At 47.2% G+C, this 21,987-nt stretch overlaps 1 protein-coding gene across 4 annotated transcripts in view; it reads left to right on the top strand.

Annotated features, from left to right (window-relative positions):
• TMEM181 (transmembrane protein 181) overlaps nucleotides 1-21,987 on the top strand; it is a 56,875-nt gene that overhangs the window by 28,026 nt on the left and 6,862 nt on the right. For 2 of the 4 annotated variants that reach the window (XM_059940902.1, XM_059940906.1), the window contains exons 6-17: nucleotides 265-375; nucleotides 8,824-8,904; nucleotides 10,580-10,679; nucleotides 11,199-11,329; nucleotides 11,562-11,653; nucleotides 12,636-12,693; nucleotides 13,331-13,433; nucleotides 14,009-14,060; nucleotides 16,013-16,095; nucleotides 17,107-17,196; nucleotides 17,967-18,033; nucleotides 18,455-19,490. In XM_059940902.1, the coding sequence (XP_059796885.1) occupies nucleotides 265-375; nucleotides 8,824-8,904; nucleotides 10,580-10,679; nucleotides 11,199-11,329; nucleotides 11,562-11,653; nucleotides 12,636-12,693; nucleotides 13,331-13,433; nucleotides 14,009-14,060; nucleotides 16,013-16,095; nucleotides 17,107-17,196; nucleotides 17,967-18,033; nucleotides 18,455-18,533 (1,047 nt within the window). In that variant the 3' untranslated portion in view covers nucleotides 18,534-19,490. Of the gene's footprint in view, nucleotides 1-264; nucleotides 376-8,823; nucleotides 8,905-10,579; nucleotides 10,680-11,198; nucleotides 11,330-11,561; nucleotides 11,654-12,635; nucleotides 12,694-13,330; nucleotides 13,434-14,008; nucleotides 14,061-16,012; nucleotides 16,096-17,106; nucleotides 17,197-17,966; nucleotides 18,034-18,454; nucleotides 19,491-21,987 lie in introns of those variants that run through there. The other 2 variants (XM_059940904.1, XM_059940903.1) reach the window with 1 other exon arrangement.

The following is a 21,987-nucleotide window of genomic DNA, read 5'->3' as shown; positions in this document are numbered from 1 at the left end:
GACATATTATTTTGAATTGTATGAAGTAGAAAGGTTCTAATGATTGTAAACCATGTATTATTTGTTTCTAAATATATCCATTTGGTTCTTTCTTTCTAAGAACTGGTTTTGGCTGGCATCTGAATTTTTCTGAGCTTCTGGCAAGTTCCCTGGAGATGATCTCTTGGATCATCTGTTGTTGGAATGTGTTACTTCGTGGGTCAGTTGGTTTAAGAGTGAGTCTTGCTTGCTTTAAAGACACAGATCTTCCTTGTGCATTTGCAGAAATGTGCAGAAATTATTGTGGCTCACCTCAGCTACTTGAATTACACTCAATATACAGTGACTGTGGGATTCAAACACCTGAAGGAACGCATCAAGGAAATGAACTTCACCGTAAGTATACCAGCTGACCACAGCGTTTCCGTGGCTCATTTGTTTAGCTTCCATTCTTTGTGGAATGACTGAAATAAATCACAGCATCGAAATCATGTTATTTTGGACAGGGGAAGACATGTACAGTTCTAAAAACTGTAGAAAAACCAGTTTCTTACATACATGGGACCACAATTGCTTAAAGAAACAACATGGAATTGGAAAACCATGGTGTTCTAAGATTTAGGAGAGAGAGTAGCCTTCCAGTTGGGAGGTAATGGAGAAGTTGCCAGGTGTACCCTCCAAGGAAGGCAGGACCGCCTTCTCCAGGCCTGTGAGTGGTCTTCAGACCCTGCCAGACCTCTTGGTGAAGGGTCCCTGCTCTCACGTGCCTGTCTGCCCCGAATCATGCAGCTCTGATGGTTAGACATTCCTGTCTCGTGTCCGGCTGAAATCAGCCTCCTTGTTCCTGCCGCTTGTTGGGAGTCAGAATAATCATCAGGGTGACTAGGGACACGGGTGTTAGATCAGCCAGAAGAGCTGGGTTCAGGTCCCAGCACCACCATTTACAGTTTGACACTGTTGTGCCTCTGTTTCCTTATCATAAAATAGCTACCTCATACAGCTGTGACTATTGAAGGAAGGTGCCAGGGGGTTCCTTTTTTAATTTTGCTTTTTTGAGATGTAATTCACAGGCCATAAAAGAAGTCTATTAGTAGTCGCTTCTCATTTCTCCCTCCCCCAGCCCCTGGCAATCACTAATCTGCTTTCTCTCTGTATGGATTTGCCTGTAGTGGACATTTCATATGAATGGAATCATATACTTTGTGCTCTTTTGTGAATGACTTCTTTCACTAAACAGTGTTTTCAAAGTTCATCTGTGCTTTGCTGGTAACAGCACTTCATTCCTCTTTTGCCAAATAATATTTCATTGTACGTGTGTGCTACCTTTTGTGTATCCATTCATCGGTGGATGGGCTTTTGCGTTGTTTCCATTTCTTGGCTATTGTGAATAACGCTGCTATGAACGTTTATACACAGGTTTTTATTTGGACAAAGGGGTCCCCTTTGCTGAGAGGTTGTGGTGTGTGGGAGCCCTCCTGCACCCTTCGGGCCCTCCCACGTCTGCGATTCTCTGTTTCCCGGGAGGCCTCTGGAGGTCGGCTGGGCTTGGGGTCATGCCCACCGCCTGCTCGTTGTGAGCTTGACAAATGGTAACCGTTGTTACGGTCTCGCTACTTTTCTTCATGTCCTGTCTCTAGACTACCCAAAGCGAGTTTGTTTATTCTTCATCTGCCTGATCGCTCCGCAGGTGTTTGAAGAAGGCTGTCTCTGAGGTTTTTCCTTTCCTTCACAAAGCCCCGGGGGTGTGACTTCTGGACCCCTCAGACTCCAGGTTTCCTCCCCATGGCCCCGAATCAGCCTGGCCGAGAGGGGTGCCCCCCTGGGGAGGGAGCAGGTGGCCCCCCAGGTGCCGGCTCCTCTAGAAGCTGCATCACCTGTCGGACCCCGCGGACTTATTCTGCTGTTCAGCCTAGTCTCGTTCATCCCGGGCTCCTGCGGTGGGTTTCTCACAGTTCAGACGCTACTCAGACGCCCCACTCTGCTCCTGAATTTCTTCCCAGTGCTTTCAGCTTCCTCCCCAGTCTCTCCCGATCTTTGAGTTTGAATCTGGATTCTGTTCCTTGTTGCGCGAATGATTTCCTCAAACTCTGTCTTCAGAAGATCTGATTAGCATTCTGCCTGTGTCCTCAGGTTCACGATGCAGAGGTTGAACCCAGATGGGGCCTCAGACAGATGCCGTGAGCTCAGGCACTCTTTGGACTCATCTTGTGATAACATCTGTGCTTTAGACTTTGCTGTTTCGCATCCTTCTGATTGGAGAATGCGGAAAGAAAAGAGCACCGTGTTTTCCCAGCGAGGGATCGCTCCTTTCTGCCGTCTTTATAGGGACGTCATCCCCTACAAGCCCTTTATCAAAGTGCTCAGCAGTTTTCCCCACAGAGTTTACCTCACCCCGGCCCTATTATGTGGGCTTGGGCCACTGTTTTGTTTGTTTTTGATTATGGTTCTCTCCTTCCTGTCTTTTGTATCTGTTTACATTTCCTCTTAAACTTATTCCTAAATAATTTGATACATGTTTCAGATAAACCTGGTTCATGTCATTCCACCCTTGCTGGTCGAAGGCAGCCCACGTGATCTCATCTTAGGGCTCAATAAGGAAGTTGCCGTCAGAGCAGCTCTCCTTGAATGATGCCAACAGCCAGAGCTTTGTTTTGATAGCTCTCCTCGGCATCCAGAAAGCTGAGACGTAGGACCCTCGGGTTTGTGAGGGATGTCACCTAAGATTTTTCTCCATTTTTGGTACATTTCTGTATTCCCAGTAACAGCAGAGGGTCTGGCAACAGTTAGGTTTGTGGTTGAAGAATAACAGCGTAGCACTTCACCAAATAAGAAATTCAAATGGCCGGACAAACCTTTGAAATGCAAACCAAAACATTAGAGAATACAAGAAGGAATGTCTTTTTTTAAAGCCTATCAAACTGGCAAATAGTCAAAACACCAACAAGAAAAATCACATCTAGCGTTGGTGAAATGTAAGGACACAAGTTCTCATACAGGTTAATGGGGTGTAAATTGGTTGAACTTTGGGGGCCAGTTTGGCAATGTATCAAAGCCTATATGTGTATGTTCTTTTTGACCTAGTAGTTCTACTTCTAGGAGTTTATTCTAAAGAAATAATGAAAAAATGTCCACAAAGATTTATGTTCAAACATGTTCCTCATAGCAGGAAGTTGGGAGAAATCTCTATTTCAGCAGGAATGTTCTGGTTAAATAAATAAATTAGTTCTTCTGTACCTGTTAAAATAATAAACTGGTCACAAAGTAGGATAGATAGCACAAACCACATACTGATTTTTTTTTAAAAAAGAAAAGTACATGAATTAAAAGTGTTAATTAAAATTTTGTATTTTAGAAAACTGAAGACCATCTCTGGGTGGTGGGGTTAATGTTTATTTTCTTTTTTTCCCCTCTATTTTTAATAATGAGCTTTTATTAATTATATTTATCATCAGGAGGGAAAATTATTTGTTTTTAAAAAAAGCAACTGGTATTTGAAAGAAGAAGTCTAAGATACAGTCCAGCCGTTCACTCCGAGAAGTTCAGAGCTACCTGAGAGAGTCACAAGTTCACGTTATGCCTACAGCTTGTCTAGAGATGCATTAAGAAATTAGAGAATCTTATGCAAAGTGTTTCTATATCTTTTATAAAATTGCTGTTGAAGGCAATATCCATTATGCTGTGAGCTCTCATCTAAACTTTCAAACAAAATTCCTTTGACCATTTGTTTTAACTCCTTTTATTAGAGAATGAAAGCTGTGTAGCTCCTCACATTTCTCTTTTGGTATTAGCTGCTACAAATCTCCGAAAGGTGTTTTATGCTGAATTGTAGTAATTACTAACATCCTGGCATGGGTTGCTGGTATAATTACCCTCTTTCTTTACTGTTTTACCTTTGAAAAATCCTTTAAAATGGTTTCTGTCTAGTCTGGATTTTTATTATAAACTACCTTCATTCCTTTTTGGAAGCAAACGAAGTATAATGAATACAATACATCTTTAGAGTGTCTTAGTGATGTTATTACACACCCACCAGAATGGCTAAAATGAAAAAGACAAAAAAATGTCAAAGTTGGCAAGGATGTGGAGCTGCCAGAGCTCTCATACCCTGCTAGTGAAAGTGTAAATTGGTGCAACGGAAATGCATAACATATTGACTAAAAGACATATTTAAACCCATAGACTTGGGTCCATTCAGTGACCACTCTCCTGTTAGGGCGCAGGCACTCACCACTGCTTGACAAGATCCCTGTGGACCGTTGCCCTCCTGGCCCCAGCATCACTGGGCCCACGGCTACTGGAGGGCTGCTGTCTATGCTGTCTGTAGCGGAGGGGCTGGGGCCCTGTCCTCTGAGCTTCACGCCTTCTCGGGCTCACTCTAGGGAAAAGGAAGACTTTTCAAACCCTTGGCACCAGTGAACGCCAGATGGAGCTGTGAGGCCGCCCTGGCCTCGGCGGGACACAGAGGCGCTTCTGCTCAGCAGCTGCTGACAAGGGCGGCCTCCTGGAGGGAGCTCCTGGGTGGCAGTGGTTTCCCTACAGCAGGAAGGGCAGGGGAAGGGCCCCAGGAGCAAGTAAGACTGGCCCCACCATCGCAAGGTATTGAGCACCCACCGTGCGGCAGATTCCAGCCCAGGATCCAGTCGGGGAAGCCGGGGTTTAATGTTGTCTGTCTTCTTCACCCCAACTCCTCATCTTTCTCCTCCTTTCCCCTATGAACTCACATTTTAGAACTATTGGGTTAGCCAAAGAGTTCGTTCGGGTTTTTCCGTAGGATGTTACGGAAAAACCCGAACGAACTCTTTGGCCAACCCTATAAAATGTGTATTTTAGGTTTAGCTATTTATGTATTGAGTAAAGCATTGTTTTCTAGTGCTAATTTTTGAAGTGTGCGAGTTGATTATTTTGTGCTCCTCTGACAGAATCCTAAGACTGAATCCCCCCTCCTTCTGGGGAGTCCATGGTTATTTTCTTTCTTAAGAGTTACCGTAAAAAAAAAAACAAAACAAATAAATAAATAAAATAAAAAATAAAAAGAGTTACAGTCTCTTGAGGGTAAAAAAATACGTACTTTCTTCACTGTTACTTTAAACGTATTTTGTGAGTCTTTTCTTGATGGTAACACTTCTTTTTTCTCTTCTTGATCATGCCTTAAAATCTATAACTAAGATATGTATTATACTTTTTTCTTTTTGAATATTATGTTCACATCAACACTCCCCCCATCATTTGCTCATAATCACTACTGTGATTGTTTTGTAAACGATACTGTTGTAAAATGTAAACAGTATAGCAATAATCATAATAGCTGTAGTGTTTTGGATTTATAATAGCAGCTATTATTTACTGAATATTTGCTCTTTGCCAGGCACTGCACTAAACTTTTTATATGCATCCTCTTATTTAAATGTTATGATTGTTATGATAATTCTTCAAAGTAGCTATTTTATGGAGGCGAAATCTGAGGTTTAATGAGATTAAGTAAATACGAATCTCTGACTTCACAATTCATATGATCTTAATTACTATGATTTCCACTTTCCCATTCACATCAATTGTTAATAGTTCTGCTTGCATTACAAATTCGTTTGTATGTTTTAGAATTTTATGTAAATGGAATCATACAGTATGTTTGGGTTCTTGCACTCAGTATAATTACTTTGAGACTGATTAGTGATGTTGGGTGTATCAGTAGTTCATTCCTTTGTGTTGCTGCGTGACGCTCCCTGTGTGGATATAGCACAGTTAGTTTATCCACTCACCTGCTCATGGATATTTGGATTGTTTCCAGTTTGGGGCTGTTATAAATAAAACTGCTGTGAACGTCTGTGTACAAACCTTTCTATGGACATGTGCTTTCACTTCCCTTGGGTAAATACCTAGGAATGGGGTGCTGAGTCATGTGTCAGGGGTCTGGTTAACTGTTTGGGACGTTGACAGACTGGGTTCAGAGTGGCTGTATTGTCTCACATTCCCATCAGCGGTGTGTGAGGGTCCCAGTTGCTTCACATCCTCATCTCGTCAGCACTCGGTAGGGCAGTCTACTTAGTTTTGGCCGTTCTAATAGGTATGTAGTGGTATTGCATTGTGGTTTTGATTTACAGTACTTTGAAAATATTGGTCTTCTGGTTTGCCCTTTTTGACAAGAAATCTATCATCCTGTCTTTGTCCTCTGTAACAGTTCTCCGCCCCTCCAGCCCCCTCCCGCCACTTTTTAGGATTTTTCTCTTTTACTTATTTAAGCAGTTTGATTATGGTGTTCCTTGGTATACTTTTCTTCGTATTTCTTGTACTTAGGGTACATTGAACTTCTTGGATTTGTGAGTTTATAATTTTCAACAAATTTGGGAAAAATTTGGCCAATATTTCTACAAATATTTTTTCTATCCTCCTGCCTTCTTCCCGCCAATAGAAATTTGAGGACTCCAAGTATACATCTACTAGGCCACCTGAAGTTGTCTCACAGCTTACTGATGCTCTGTTCGTTTTTCTCTCTGTCTCATTTTACGTGGATCCTTTTGCCGTCTTCACATCTGTGCCCTCTGTGACGTCTTTTCTCTCTGTCTCATTTTACGCGGATCCTTTTGCCGTCTTCACGTCTGTGCCCTCTGTGACGTCTTTTCTGTCGCATTTTACGTGGATCCTTTTGCCGTCTTCACGTCTGTGACATCTTTCCTCTCTGTCGCATTTTACGCGGATCCTTTTGCCGTCTTCACGTCTGTGCCCTCTGTGACGTCTTTTCTCTCTGTCGCATTTTACGTGGATCCTTTTGCCGTCTTCACGTCTGTGCCCTCTGTGACGTCTTTTCTCTCTGTCGCATTTTACGTGGATCCTTTTGCCGTCTTCACGTCTGTGCCCTCTGTGACGTCTTTTCTCTCTGTCGCATTTTACGTGGATCCTTTTGCTGTCTTCACGTCTGTGCCCTCTGTGACGTCTAATCTGCTGCTGACCACCCTCCAGGTCTCTGCTCCATGTGTGCAAACTCTCCTCTAGCTTCTTCACGTCCTTATCTACTAATTCTGTCGTCTGCGATTTCTGGGTCAGTTTTGATTGATTAGTTTTTTCTCATCATGTTTCATATTTTCTTGCTTTTTTTACACGTCTGGTATTTTTGATTCAATGTCAGACGTTATTGATTGCTAGAGTTTTGTGTTCTGATAAATATCCTTGAGCTCTGTTCTAGGATGTGGTAATGTTACTTGGAAACAGTGTGTGCTTTTCAGGCCTTGATTTTAAACTTTGCTAGGTGGGACCAAAGCAGCATTGAGTCTAAGGCTAATTTTTCCCCACCACTGAGATAAGAGTGCTTGGAGTACGCGCTACAATATCCCTCTGACGGTGCATTTTTCTTACTGTTACTGGCCTTCTGTGAGTGCCAGTGATCCTTTCAGGGATTTTCCCCTGGCCTCGGGTGGTTTACTCACTCTCATGCGCGGATCAGGATTCAGGGGAAGACGTGGGGAGGGCAACCTTAGGCAGGTGGCTGGAGCTTGCTCTGTACCTCTGTTAGTACTCCGTCCTGTGAGTCACAGCCGGTGAGCTGTGTTCCTGCACTCACAGCGGTGTGTTTGCGACTCAGAGACCACTGGGCTCTGCTCGGGTTCCCCCAGGGCTTGGGGTGACCAGGGGGTGCACCTGTCCCCCATCAGCTAGAGATTATGGCCCTTCATTGCCTCGTGTCCAGTGTCTTTGTGTGTGTGTGTGTGTGTGTGTGTGTGTATACATTTAATGTTTGAGGCAAATAAGGTGAATCTGGTGTCTTTAACTCTATCTGTTACAATTTTTAAATTGCTCAGATGATTTTAATTCAGTGCATTAAAATGGTGGGGCTCCCTAGCCCCGTGCAGCGCCGTGTCCTGGGCTCTGGTGATGAATCTGGCTGGTAACCGAGGTGGGAAGGGCTGCCTTCCACCTGCTGTCAGCACGTGGGGCCTCATCCTTGCTCTGTTAGCCATGCACTTGATATGAGTGAGACTACTCAGCATGAGAACTGACAACCGTCATTCCACAGTATTTTTTTTTGTCTCAGATTCATATCTATAAGTTTCACTCAGTCTTTTTTAGAACATCATACTTACATTTTTGCATCGTTTAAAAATCTGTGTCTTTTAATGGAAAGCATGGCTTTTTCTAATAAAGAGATTGACAGCGTTGATCTTTGATATGAGATTTAAAAGCCAAATGCTATTACTATTATTATAGAATAATTTATCTGCCAGATTCATCATTAGTATGCCACCATTTAAAGCTATTTTCAACTCTTGGTACAAGGTGTGTGTTCTTTAATATAAAAATAAAATGTACTAAGTATTAAAGTTTTAGAACATGTAAGAAAGTGTAAGAGAACATTTTAAACTACCTGTAGTCTCACATTTAGAGATAACTATTATTAATAATGTGGTGGGGACTTCCCTGGTGGCACAGTGGTTAAGAATCCGCCTGCCAATGCAGGGGACATGGGTTCGAGCCCTGGTCCGGGAAGATCCCACATGCCGCGGAGCAACTAAGCCCGTGCGCCACAACTACTGAGCCTGTGCTCTAGAGCCCGCGCACCACAACTAGAGAAGCCCGCGCGCCTAGAGCCCGTGCTCCGCAACAAGAGAAGCCACCGCAATGAGAAGCCCGCACACCGCAACAAAGAGTAGCCCTGCTCGCCGCAACTAGAGAAAGCCCTCGTGCAGCAGTGAAGACCCAGCACAGCCAAAAATAAATAAATAAATAGAAGACATTAAAAAAATAATAATATTCCATTGTATGGGCACACCATATAAAAAATAAATAAATAATGTGGTGTACTTCCTTTTAGATGAATTTTTTTTCAAGTTGTTTTCCTGCTTTCCATTTTAGTGGAAGACTTACGACCCTGCATTTTCCCACTTGGAAATTTGGTTCCGATTCGTCTTTGTGGTGCTTACCTTCGTTGTCACTGTAAGTACCATTCACCTAACAGATTATGTCAGAATCCAAACAAGGGCAAAGTTAGTTCATAAATTATGGTTATTAGAGTGCGGGAGATTTACCTGAACTCTGAGACACTCCATCCAGTGGGCCGACCTGATGGTACTAATATTCTGTGTTTCTGCTGGGGTGCCGTGCTGCAAGAATGCTGTGGTATCTTTAGTAAGTAAGCACCGCGTAGTGTCACAGTAGTTACAGGTCACTGACTTGTAAGTGAATTCTCGTCGGTGTGCAGTGAGAAGTGCCATTCAACCTGTGTGGAAGGGATTCTGCCTCGTTTGAATGACCTTCTCTGAGTGCAGATACAGCACGTTCTTGGGTTTTTACATTTGGAAAAGTGGACCAGACCTTTCAGTCTTTGGGCTTTTTCAGGAGACTGCAGATGAGGGGCTTTGGACGTGCAGGCTCTCGGCTCATTTGGGATCCGAGGTCTCTGCCCACTGGTGCGCCGTGTCTTTGGGGGGTGATAACCCACAGAGTACAGGCAGTCCCCACGGAGACACAGCCAGTGAAGGTGGGAGGTTATAAATTGGAGGAAAAGGAAGTGTGCCTGAAGGGTGGTATCCTGCCCCCGTCAGCTGCCTGCCCTGTGCTGACGCAGAAGGTGTGACGTTTAGGACGTCCGCTCTTAGCAGTGCTGGCCGCTCCACTTGCCACCCAAGGAACTTGTGGCTTTGCAGACTAACTGTGTACAGAAGGACACAGGCTCACAGGGGACATGTGAGGAAAGTGCCAGACGGTGGTGATCTGGGTGTGGCTGGAAGGCAGGACACGGCCACAGAGTACCCTGAGAGCTGGGATGGCCAGGGCCTCCCCTGGTGAACTCACTAAAGGAAAGCGGAAAACTGCTGTTTATATTTGGTCGGAAATCCTTGCTGTTCCTTGAAGGATTTCGGTTGCCTGGGATTCTGCTGCCGTACTCTGGGGCCCAGAGAGCTGGTACCCAGGGCCCCATGTTCTCAAACAAGAGAAATGGGCCTGATTCTGACAGATAGACTGGGGGAAATGGTCCATCAGCCCAGGAAGTCCAAATTGCTTAGGAAATTATTGGCTTATGTTAGACTGCAGAAAAAAACAAAAAACAAAACGACTCCAGGCTTAAAAATCACAAACTGTATGATGTTTTAGAGTTTAAAGAAACCTCTCCCATGGGCCACTGCCCCTTCAGGGAGGTGTTTGAAAAGAAGCACATCGTCTGACCGTGGTTATATATAAGTCTCATTCCTCGGCTTTTCCTCTGGGAGCCCTGGTGCCTCCCTAGAAGCTGGTGTCATCTGTGAAAGTCGCACCTCTGGGAGCATGTGGCCTGTGCCCGGGGAGGTCCTTCCCTGCGGCTCAGTGGGAGCCGGCCTGGTAGAAACAGCCTGCCCAGGAGGAGGCTGGGGGGCCAGGGGGGTTATGGCCATTATATTCCTCGTCACCTCCTGCCCCTGTGAGAACAGCCGTGACCGTCTCATCGAGGCTCCTTTGCAGCAATTCACCGTCTTCTCCCAGTTGTCACTGATGGTCTCAGGGTCGGTTCAGCAAGGGGTTGGCTCAGCAGGTCTTGGCTGGCACTGAGACCTGTGATTCAGGAAGACAGACGTAAGGTGATGCTCGGCGGGGTGGGCAGAGACGGTGACTGGGGGCCTGGTCTGGTTCGCAGTGCCTGTTTGCTCACTCCCTCCGGAAGTTTTCCATGCGAGACTGGGGCATCGAGCAGAAGTGGATGTCCGTTCTCCTGCCTCTGCTGCTGCTTTACAACGGTAGGTGCCATGTTTACCTTGGCGCTTTCCCCTTTAACGTTGAAAGCTGGAAGGCATCCTGGAGGTGGCCTGGGGGCCCCTGAAGGAACAGGTGGTAGCGCCCCGTGCGGCCCGAGGGACGCGGCGGGCGCCTGCAGCTTTCCCCCTGCCTGGAGGTTAAAACCCGGAAGGGCCGCAGACACCGTCTTGGGACTTGGCTGAGGGTGGCAGCAGCGCTGTCTGCTCCTCGTGCCCTGCTCCAGAAAGCATCTGCTTCCAGAGCTGCGGCGCCGGGACTCCCAGGCCGCGGGGAGGAGCGGCTGGCAGGGGCAGACGGCACTCGGTACTCGTTCCTGGAGCAATCTGTTCATTGGCTTTTCGGTTTTTTGAAAAACAAGACAGCCTTTAGTTCACTGCCTTCCCCGTGGCTCTGGCCGGGGGGAAAGCGATCATGAGTTCTGCCCTCACACGGGGACGGGGTGCCCTGCCGGGTGCTGGCAAGTCTGCCTTCCCCAGGCCTGTCTGCCTTTTGCCTTCCAGACCCGTTCTTCCCCCTCTCCTTCCTGGTGAACAGCTGGTTCCCGGGGATGCTGGACGACCTCTTCCAGTCTGTGTTCCTGTGTGCCCTGCTGCTCTTCTGGCTGTGCGTGTACCACGGGATCCGGGTGCAGGTGAGCCGTCAGCACTTCCGGAGGGAGTGGGGGACTCAGTCCTTCTGTGCCAGACTCTGGTGATAATCCTTAGGGTGAACTCGCCCTTGGGAACCTGTCTTCAGCCTCATAGTCAACAGGAGAGTGTGTGCTGTGTGGAAATGATTGGAGTATCTATGATCCGCTGTGGTCTGTGAGGGGGTAATAGTTTGCTAGAATTACTAACTTCTCTATTTCTTTTTTTTTTTTTAAGGGAGAAAGGAAGTGCTTGACTTTCTATTTGCCTAAATTCTTCATTGTTGGACTATTGTGGTTGGCCTGTGTTACCCTCGGAATATGGCAGACGTGAGTAATTTTATTATGTGTGAAACTTCAGTCTTGGAAAGCATTTAACAAGGTGGACAGACCCAAAGTCGACTGTGTTTTGTGAACTCATCCAGAAGGGAATCTGTCACCCAGTGTTTCACGACTTGGTAGTGTGACTTAAACTGAGGGTTCATTTCTGCTTGAATGGCATGTAGAGATGTACACGACTCTTCTAGTCTAAGGTGGAAAACAAAGAAGACCACATCTTTTCCGATTTCTCCTTCCGAGAGGCAGAGACTCCATTTGTAGGAATGACGCTCAGGTTGGCTCCTGGTTCGCCACTGTCCCCAGATGTTTTAAGTTTCTCCTTTGGCTTGTGTCTTTAAACCTTCCCATCCTTATACCAGCTCCCAGGGTTGATCTTTAGTATTTTTGTCTGTCTGTAAAATGGCACCACCGCAGAAGCCTAACGTAGTAACAACCTGATTCACCCAAGTAGGATTTTCTGCAGAAACTAGTCCCATCTCAGGGGTATGATGTTGGCACCTGGCACAGTAACGATAGGACTCAGGTCGCGTCTCCGCTTCCCTCTTCCCACCCGCCTGTCGTCTCAGCCCAGTGTCATTTTGAAATGCGCTTCATAGAAGTTTATATTTACTTTTATTGCTTTCTCTGTGTGCTCATCTATTTCCTGGTGCCCATATATGCCGTTGAAAAGGTGCCTGGAAAACAGCTCTTAAAATGGAAAGAGAGCTAGTATAGGGATTTTCGTGATGATGAATACTGTACTTCACCATACTGATGGCTGTGGACAGTAAGTTAGTAGTGTGTGCGCATTTCAGTAGGTAATTTGGGATTTCTCATAAATTGAGGATTACTTTTTAAAAATCTTTTACTGTTGGTCAGCAAGTAGTTTATGTTAGTAAGTTTTTTAAAAAGCCAAGTGAGAGAAAGTATAAAATAAAAAGTAAACTAGTTATTAATCTATGTTGTTTTTTTTTTTATAACATCGTATTTCTAGAATTAATGAATTACATGATCCAATGTACCAGTATCGAGTTGACACAGGAAATTTTCAGGTAAGGATTGTTAATGAAGCCAGAGGAATTTTTTTTTAACTGCTGTCTTAAAAAGTCGCTGAATTTTGTAACTTAAATTGTGGTGTTGATACAAGCTTGCCAACTGGTTATTTGGGAAGGTCCATAGAAAGTTCATGTGTGGTTTAGACCCATCGTCTTCTAGGTGATCTAGTTCAGCCCCTCATTTCACAGAAAAGAAAACCAAGGTCCAGAAAAACTGAGCTCCAGGCCTGGATGCTTTCTGGGACACATAGCGCTGTCTTCCTAAGCAGGGCGGGGAGGCAGGCCCTCATCCCGGGGAGAGACAAGTAGGCGCCACTGCCGCTTATTGAGCACCTCCTACGTTCCAGGCCCCATGCTCGGAGCTTTCCGTGTGTCGTGGGGGCGTTCGCTCATCTGATGAGCAGGGGCCGGGCTGTCCTCCTGGGGTGAGCTGGCCGCCTGTGCTCGCAGAGGGGTTGAGCCGGGATGAGGAGAGTCAGAGCGGCCGGAGCATGTTCTCGTGCTGCTCCAGGCTGTGACCTTCAGGGCTCCGGGTCCCTCTTAGAAAGCTCTGGCTTTCCTGCTTACGTTGTCGGAGGGAGAAGCAACACTGAGACCCTGTTGTCATTCAAGTGCCCGTCTGGTTTCGCTCCAGGGAATGAAGGTTTTCTTCATGGTGGTGGCCGCCATGTACATCTTATACCTTTTGTTCCTGATCGTGCGGGCCTGCTCCGAGCTGCGGCACATGCCTTATGTAGGTAAGCGCTGGTCTCAGACCCCCCTGGTGCAGGGCTGCCCACGTGGGCGCGGGCTGGGGGGGACGACGGCCTGACCCGGAGGGCAGACCCAGGGGCTGGAGCAGCGCCTTCAGCCCCAGGGAGCCCAGGGCTGCAGGGGTGACTCTGGGCCATTTGGACAGTGCTTCGGGCCAACGCTGGAGGGAGGCCTGTGGGGTGGAAGCCAGCTGGGGCCCCAGGTGCCAGTGTGGCTGTTGGAGCTGCCTGGATCCTTCTGGAATCGCACCTTACAAAGCGGCCGGGGTGGTTTTCCTCGTCCTTGAATCGGGACAAGTCACCTGATGTCATAGGATCCTTTCCCCCAATCTGTCACAAGCAAATAATAGTGGCCACGGCCTCGCTGGAGACCCTCCTGGCCTCGGGGGAGGTGAGACAGCATTTCTCCTGGGCTTCAGGTACTAACAGGTTTAAAGTCCAGAGGGAAGAAGGGTTTTGTTCAGAAGGTTTGGCTTTATTTTTGTCTTTAAAGATCTCTGGGATTAGTGGAATTTAATTCCAATTTGGTGATTTAATGGGAGTATTTACTTCTTTTTCAGATCTCAGGTTGAAATTTTTGACAGCATTGACTTTTGTAGTGCTTATCATTAGGTAAGAAGACTTTATTTCTTAAAAGAAGCAAAATGTGAGTTTTTATTTTACTGTCCTGAATATCTTTTCTCCCGTTCTATGGGGTTAATTTTAGGGGGCTTCTAGCCAGCTGTATCCACTGGTCTGAGGCCTCCTCCCCCGGCAGGGCCCTGAGTGTGTGGTGGCTGAGGGAGCATGTCTGTTGTTCGCGCCCAGGGGAGAGAAGAGAGAGCTTGGCGAAGGCCCGCGGCCCAGCGCTGCTCGAGTTCCCCTCTTGCTCTGACATGTGCCCTGTAAGGCAGCAGACGCAGTAGAGACAAGTCGGAGAGTTAGGATCCTGGGTGACGTGCTTGGCACCTGGGCTCCTTTTGCTGCCCCAAGGACAGGACGGTAAGCGGGCATCATTGAAGCACACGCGCTGCTGCCCGAGGGAAGCAGGCAGGAGATGCCACGCAGCAGAGCAGGTGCCGAGGACTCTCCCGGGTCCGCGGGCCGGCCTGAGGGAGCGCAGAAAGCCGGGTCTTTGAATGAATTCCGGATAATTGCTTGCTTGTTTTTTGGTTTGTCGCTTTCTCCTAAAATCAAAATCCCGAAGAGGAACGACATCTAGTTATCTGCATTTCTTTCTCGGTCGTTTGGATGGCAAATAAGCGGCTGTCAGCCCTTTCCCTGGTGGGAGCCGTGCCGGGCTCCGAGTGGCTGGCTCTCCACCCCTGCGCTGGGGTCCCAGCCTTGTTGGATGGGGGGTCCCGGAGGCATCTGGGTTCCTTCACCCGCCCCTGCAGGAGCTGTGTGCATCCCTCGCCAAAGCATGTGAACTTGGCCTGGTCTTCAAAATGAGCTTGGTTTTATTCAGCATCTAAATTCACCTGAAAACAGAGGTTCATGGGTTGTTACTCAGTCTCTCTTCAGCCCTTGGTACAGCCTCACATGCACACCCTCACCTCCTTCTACACATAAACACCCCTCCCACCCCCTCACACAGCCTCGCCCTCAGGCTGCCCCAGTCCACGGGCTGGGAGCTACTGTCTCCCTGTAGTGACCTCTGCACGTCTGTCTAGAAGTTGTTACGCTCTTGTGATCTTTCTTCGTCTGAGTTTCGAGGGGATTCATTCGTGCAGCAGGTACCCAGGAAGTGCCCCCACTGGTAACTGGGCAGACGGGTTCCTCGCTGTCACGGCGTTTGTAGTCCAGTGGAGGAGGGCAGTGATAAAAAATTTAAAAATAGCCTAAACGCCGTAATGAAAGCAGAGGGATGGGCGATGGCAGGAGGGCCGTGGCTGCTCTAATGGGGCTCGTGGGCGACGCCTCTCCGAGCAGGGCGCCTGGGGCCTGAAGTAGGGCCCCGAAGCCTGGGCTCAGGGACAGCGGTGTCGCAGGGCGTGAGGGCGTGAGGGAGGGTGGCCGCCGGGAGGTCAGGGTGCCCCGCAGGCCATGGTGAGGAGTCTGGGTTCTGTTCTCAGTGGTGGGAACCCTTCGCAAGGTTTTAAGCCAGGAGGTGAAGGGACCGGGTTCACATTTTATTAAACTGTCTGTCTGGCTGGAGTGGAGGTTGGACCCCAGGGAGGGGAAGTGGGCCCCCCAGTACCGGAACCGTCTGTCGGCACGCGCGTTGGTGGGCAGGTGTCAGACAGGCATGTGAGCCACTGCCCAGCGGGGGAAGAGGACAAGAAGAGGCAGACTGTCCCCCGGGTCTGTTGGAGGAGATGGTCCAAAAGGCACAGACTGAGTAAGAGAAGAGGAGGAGCACGTGCCCGGGGACCTGGGTTCGAGGCTGTAACGAGGTCTGCGTCGGCATCGGCTGACCTTGTCCCTGGATCTGAGACCAGGAGCCCAGTGGAGGGGCTGTGTGCACGTGTACGAGTCTCCATGCAGATGAAATCATGACTAGCCAGTGAATGTAGCAAGTTATGTGCAGCTAGTGCTGTCTCTTGGTATGTTTTTATGTATCGTCCACCCCTCTTCTTTTTCAGCATCGTCATCCTTTATTTAAGGTTCGGAGCACAAGTATTACAAGACAATTTTGTAGCTGAACTGTCAACTCACTACCAGAATTATATCCTTTCGTGGAAAGACATCAGTTGTCAGGCACACACCCCGGTGGAGTGGGTAGCGTTGCAGGCCTGTGAAAGTCAGGAAGAGGCATGCCCTGGGGGCCTCACCCCTGTCCGTGTGAATGAGAGGCCCAGGGGCCCCAGCGCCTGCCCCCGCCCTCCACGCCCCACTCTCCTCTCTGTGGGGCAGGGCCTGGAACGGGTCCACTCACCATCCGAGCCTCGGGTCCGGCCAGGGCTGCCCGCCTCTCCCTGCAGGGCACTGGGGAGAGGCCGAGGCCTGATTCGAGGGTCCTCTCTCCCCAGACGGCATCCCTTACCAACTCCCGGATGTGTCCAGGCGCAGTTGACACCTGTGTCTCTGGGGAGGGCTTGTGAACAGCGGGGCCTCCTTCGATTCCCTGGGGCCCCGTTGCCTTGGCAGTAAGCTCCTCTTCTGGATGCGTAATCGGGTCAAATGTGTGCTTCCCACTCCCGCTTTCAGTGATGGCATCCATCAGGGGAAACCTTGGGGCTCATCCCTCACGTCTTGGGTTCTTTCCGTGGGGCCTCTTCTCTTACTTACATCCTTAGAATCGACGCATGATTTTTCACATTTTTGTGACTGAATTTCACACAAAGCTTTTATCAGATTCTCAAAGGGGTATGTAATCCAGAAAAGATTAAGAAGGACTAGTTTGAGAGTCTGTTTCCAGTTCTTCCTTTTATTCTTGACTCACCTGCATTTATGTGGCCTTCCTGCCCTTTGCGTGTGACTTGCTCTCATCAGGTCCTGCCACCTCCAGAGGCTTCCATGGATAGGAGAGGGCGCGGCTCACCTGTGGTTTTCAGGTGCCCCTGACAAGTCATTGTAACCTCCGGCCGTGGGCCTGCCCTGTGGTGCCCCGATGTCTGGGTGTGGCCCCCGGGGTCCCGGCTGCTGCTTAGCAGTCCCTGACGGTTGGGGGAGGGCCCGGCTGACGTGTCCAAATAGATGGTGTCCCAGCTCTGCTGCTTCCCTTGACCAGTGTCACCAGCTGAATTCTTATCTTTCTACGGCTTGTTGAACTTTTACCTCTACACTTTGGCCTTTGTGTATTCGCCCTCGAAGAACGCCCTGTACGGTAAGCCACCGGCCAAGGTCGCTGACCAGGGGGCTTGGGCAGCAGCTCCGGCCCCGCCTCCCCGGCGCCCTCTTAGCGGGGAGACCCGGCGGGCTCGGCTAGTGAGCCCTGAGCCGCACGTGGAGCCCAGCGGGTGCCGTGTCCTCACAGCCCAAGATGCACGAACGGAGTGTGTCCGTGGGTCCTGACACGAGCGTGTCCGTCAGCCCCGCGAAATAAAGTCTGTTGGAAATGAGTGCCGTGACCATCAAAAGAAAGCCAGATGTACACCCCGCCCCACCTCCCAAAAGAACCAAACCAAAACAGCCCTCTTGCCCCGGGGTGAGAAGGGTGAGAACGCCCTGGAGCCGGGGCGGCGTGTGGCCCGGCAGGGCCACCTGGCTGTCCGTGGAGGGGGCTCTCAGCACGTGCGCAGAGGGTCCGGGCGGAGGCGACGGGTGACGGGCTGTGGACCAGCAGCCTTGCTCAGGCCCGGGGCGCGGCGGGCAGACCAGGTCTCCCGGCCCTGCTCCCAGTGAGGACCTGCGGGGCCCTGGGCTGCGGGGAGCCCGCCCGCCGGCTGCTCCGGGCGGCGCTTCCCCCCAGGCTCCCGCTCAGTCTTCCCGCGGCGCCCCCCGGGGACAGAACGACCTGTCCACCTGTCCGGCTCACGCAGGCGGTAAACGGGGAAGCGGGGATTGGAATCCAGCTCTTTCTGACTCCCACCCTTCTTCTAGAACAGCCTCCTGCCTCTCTGGGCTGGTGACGTTAAAATGCTTGTTGGTTTTCAGAGTCCCAGCTGAAGGACAATCCCGCCTTCTCCATGCTCAACGACTCGGACGATGACGTGATATACGGGTAAGTCCCCACCTCCACCGAAGGCTGCCCCGGGGCCAGCGCTCCGCCTGCTTTCGCATGTTTACCGGAGAGGCTGGTGATCATTCTCAGACGATTTCAAAGGTATCGTCCCGTTTCTTTCACCTGGGAGAGTCATGCGATCCCCTGGTTTTCTGTTGTCATGTCACTCAGGCTTAGGTGGGTAGTGTCCCTTCCTGTTGGACACCTGAGTGAGTGGTGACCACAGGAAGAGCAGTTCTTTCTGGAAGAACAGACACCCTGGTGATGGGTGGGGCGGGAGGAGTGGGAGGAATCAATTGGTGACAGAAGTGGAGAGAGGCTAGGAAATGGGCTCTTGTTAGGACGGCGGGTCAGTGTGAAGAGGAGAATAAATCCAGTGCTGTCAAAAGCCGAATGGTATCAGAGGTCTCTTTTGTAACAGGAGTGACTATGAAGAGATGCCCCTGCAGAATGGCCAGGCCATCCGGGCCCAGTACAAGGAGGGGTCTGAGAGTGACTGAGCCCCCCCGTGCCTGCTTCCTGGCCTGCCCTGTACCTGCCTGAACGCAGACCTCTCTTACAAGCAGAGATTTCCTGACCTTATTTGTTTACATATTTTTGAAAGGAAAACCAAAATTGAGGACAAATTTAAACAATGGGCCAAATTTACTGTTAGACTGACTGCATTTATTTGGGAAGAGAAGCACTGACGAAAAGTTTAAACAGCCAAATCATTTTTCAAAGATTTCATATGAGAGATAGCTGTTTTCAGTGGTGAGAAAGAAATTACTGCTGTTTTTAGTAGAGAGAATTATGTACTTAAAAAAGCAATTTACTAATTTCAAGTTCCTGGAAAGCCCTTGTGAATAAGGCCCACAGCATGGTGGTGGTCCTCTGCTCCCTTCCTTTCTTCCCTGCCCCGGGGTACCAATTTTTGACCCTTTAAACTCAAAGGGAAGCCTGTTTCTGTGGCTGCCCCACGAGGGCAGTCCTTCCCCATCGAGTGGCCTGTGCTCTGGGTGATCACGCATCTCAGGTGATGGGTAACTTGTGTCGGTTGCTGTGTGAAATGTGTACGTACGTAATGGCTCTTTAGGGAAAGGGAGGCGGGTGGGCAGGTTCTAGCCCTTCACTGCCACCAAAGCAGAGCTGGTGTCTTGGAGTTCTGAGGAGCATTTGATAAGGCTTGTAAGGAAAGGGTAAGATGACTGACAGGTTGTCAGCTCCCATGGGAAGGGTCTCGTTGCCAGGGTTTTCTAAGGGCCTGTGTGCACACGTGAGTAATGCGTGTGAGCGTTACATCATGAATATGAATGATGTCCCTGTGCATAGAGACATCATTCATATTCATGGGGAGGAGGGTATCCATTACAATTCCAGTAAGCAGGAGTTTCTGCAACTCTGTTAAAGATGATACCTTGTAGAGCTCTATTTGTTTTGTTTTTTTAATAAAAGTTAAACAAGTGATTGGTATACTACTACAGATTCGTTATTGCCAAAAAGTTCTTCAGCTTCACATTTGGAAACTAGATGAAAGAAGGTAAAACATTTTAGATGGCTTATGGAGGAACATCTCTGGGGAGAAGGTAACTTGTTGGGAATCATTCCGGCCCTGTGTGTCTCACATGGTCGTCAGGTAAACAGATAAATTGCTCTGTGTAAGAGCCGTCTGGAGCTGCTGAATCTGTGGCATTGTAGAAGGCCCTGGAGATTTCCAGTTCCTTTTTGTCAAAGGCTAATTATAGGAGGTAGAGATATCTCCTTTGCTTTTCATTTGGCATGCATACTAATCTCTCGCTTGAATGGTTTACCTGTGATCATTGCAGACATCCTGATTGATGCCATCTCGGCAGACGCAGAGGTATGGGACGTGATTGTTCTGCTCTGCAAACAGCCCCTGCACTTTCTTCATGTATACATTACCTCTCCAATTACCATTCAGAGCTAAAAGTTACATTCCACTTTAGGTAGTGCTGGGACCTTAGAGAGGTTCATGAGAGACTATTCATTATGACTTCATATCTTTCTTTTTAATTTAAACTTTAATGATAATGCACCTTTAATATGGATTCCATTTATATTTGTTTTTAAAACCTTGTAAATAAGAAAGTCTGAATTAAAACAGTTGTATTATTGCAAGGGTAATTCAAGTTTACATGATTTTTACATTTGCTGCAATGACGTGATTACTTTTTTTGATTCTGTGTATTCAGAGGTATTGAAGAAATTTTCTGTTACCAAATTTTACAACTTCTATTAAGACTAAGTAATTTTATGTAAATTGATGAAAACTTACTTGTGCTGATTAATATATCCTAGTATGATATAGTTTACAAGTTTTAATCATTATAAAATAATTGTCCATAATTTGGAATGCTGTTATTTATCAGTAAATGTAAAGTATTTGAAGCATTTAGCTGTACACATTAGGTACATTTTAAAACTTATCCTCATCCTATAGTGTAGTTGTTAACTGATGACTGATATCTTCATCCTTTGATTCTTACTGGCATCAAATCAGTGAAATGAAAAATATGGGAGCATTTATTTACTTTTTGTAACTAAGTTGGAAACGAGGAAAAGTTACAAAAGAAAGTACTTAAGTGGGAAATGGTTCTTTATTAAGTCATGCATTTTCAGTTTCTCTTCTCTAGTATATGTCAACATATTACATCTTACATGTAAAAATTTTCTTAAAATGTGTAGCATTTAGCGTGTATTATATATGCCATAGGTATTAGGTTAAAACACTAAAGTCTGCCAGAAACTTTAGACAGTAGCAAGAAAATGACTATGATTATTTTTTGGTCTTGGAGGGTATCAAAGTTTTGCAAACTTAAATTATAAAGGGCTGACTTTAGTTCTTCCATGGTAACAGCTTGAATAACATCATCTTTGGGATAATTTTTTATACTGGTCCAGTCTAGGGGAACCTGGAAGATGACCGTAGGCATTTCACAGTTTCCCTAGGGAGAGCTTCATTATCCATGTGGATAAAGGTCTGCTTGATTTATTATTAAATCATTAAAGCAGTGCAGTGATGCAGTTTTCTCTCTCTTAAGCCCCATTTGAAAGGCTAAAGAAGAGGATATATAAAATATATTCAAGGTTTGTAAGATTGTTCCTGTACATAATTACAGATTGCAATAAAAGTTTAGATACATTATGTAAACCCAACCCATTAAATGGTCAGGTTACAAGACAGACATCACCAGCCTCAAGAATTCCATGAGCTATTTACTGAAGGTACAGTTACGTTCAGTGGATTATAATGTGGTAACTTATTTCCTGGAATCCTTTTCACAGGGAAAAACACAGAGGCTCATAGAAGGGATGATTAAAAGGGACATCTAGTGAAGACTAGACTTAGAACACTTAAGTACATTTATGTATTTTGAGGGTTTTAAAAACCAGTTGCCTTAGAGGTTAGACTTTTGAAAAACAAAGGTACAAACCTTTTCCGCAGGCCAAAAGGAAGTTGCTTTAGTCTGTGACATCTTGTTACCCTGTTTATCTTGATTTGACATGTTTTAGGTATACTGGGAACTATAATACCAGACTATGAAACACAGGATTTTCTGCTACTGAAAACTGCCTTTTTACAAAGAGACTGTAAATATTTGTAAAATAAAACAACTCTAAACCTTAAGCTCAAAAGGAAAGATAAACCTATGTATTAGACCTTGGAACTGTGTCAGTGAGCACAGTAGTACTTGATCACAGAATGATCATTGTAGTCAATCAAAGTGAATAAATGTTTATTTATGGCAAATTTACACTTTGGGAATGGCTTAAGAGACTACCTTTCTATACTCTGGTTTCTCTTCAGGTCGTATAAATCTTTCACCTTTTACTAAGAGACTACCTTTCTGGTAGATGTTAATAAATTTTTAATATTTGATCCTTATTTATGTACATTGATTTGTTTGCTCTTTGCATGTGGAGTTAACTTGATCATTCAGGCATTGGTGCTTT

The sequence above is a fragment of the Balaenoptera ricei genome, chromosome 12 (assembly GCF_028023285.1).
Source record: "Balaenoptera ricei isolate mBalRic1 chromosome 12, mBalRic1.hap2, whole genome shotgun sequence".
Classification (NCBI taxonomy): domain Eukaryota; kingdom Metazoa; phylum Chordata; class Mammalia; order Artiodactyla; family Balaenopteridae; genus Balaenoptera; species Balaenoptera ricei.
The sequence above is the reverse complement of the archived record's forward strand: the minus strand, read 5'-3'. Positions and strand labels throughout refer to the sequence as shown.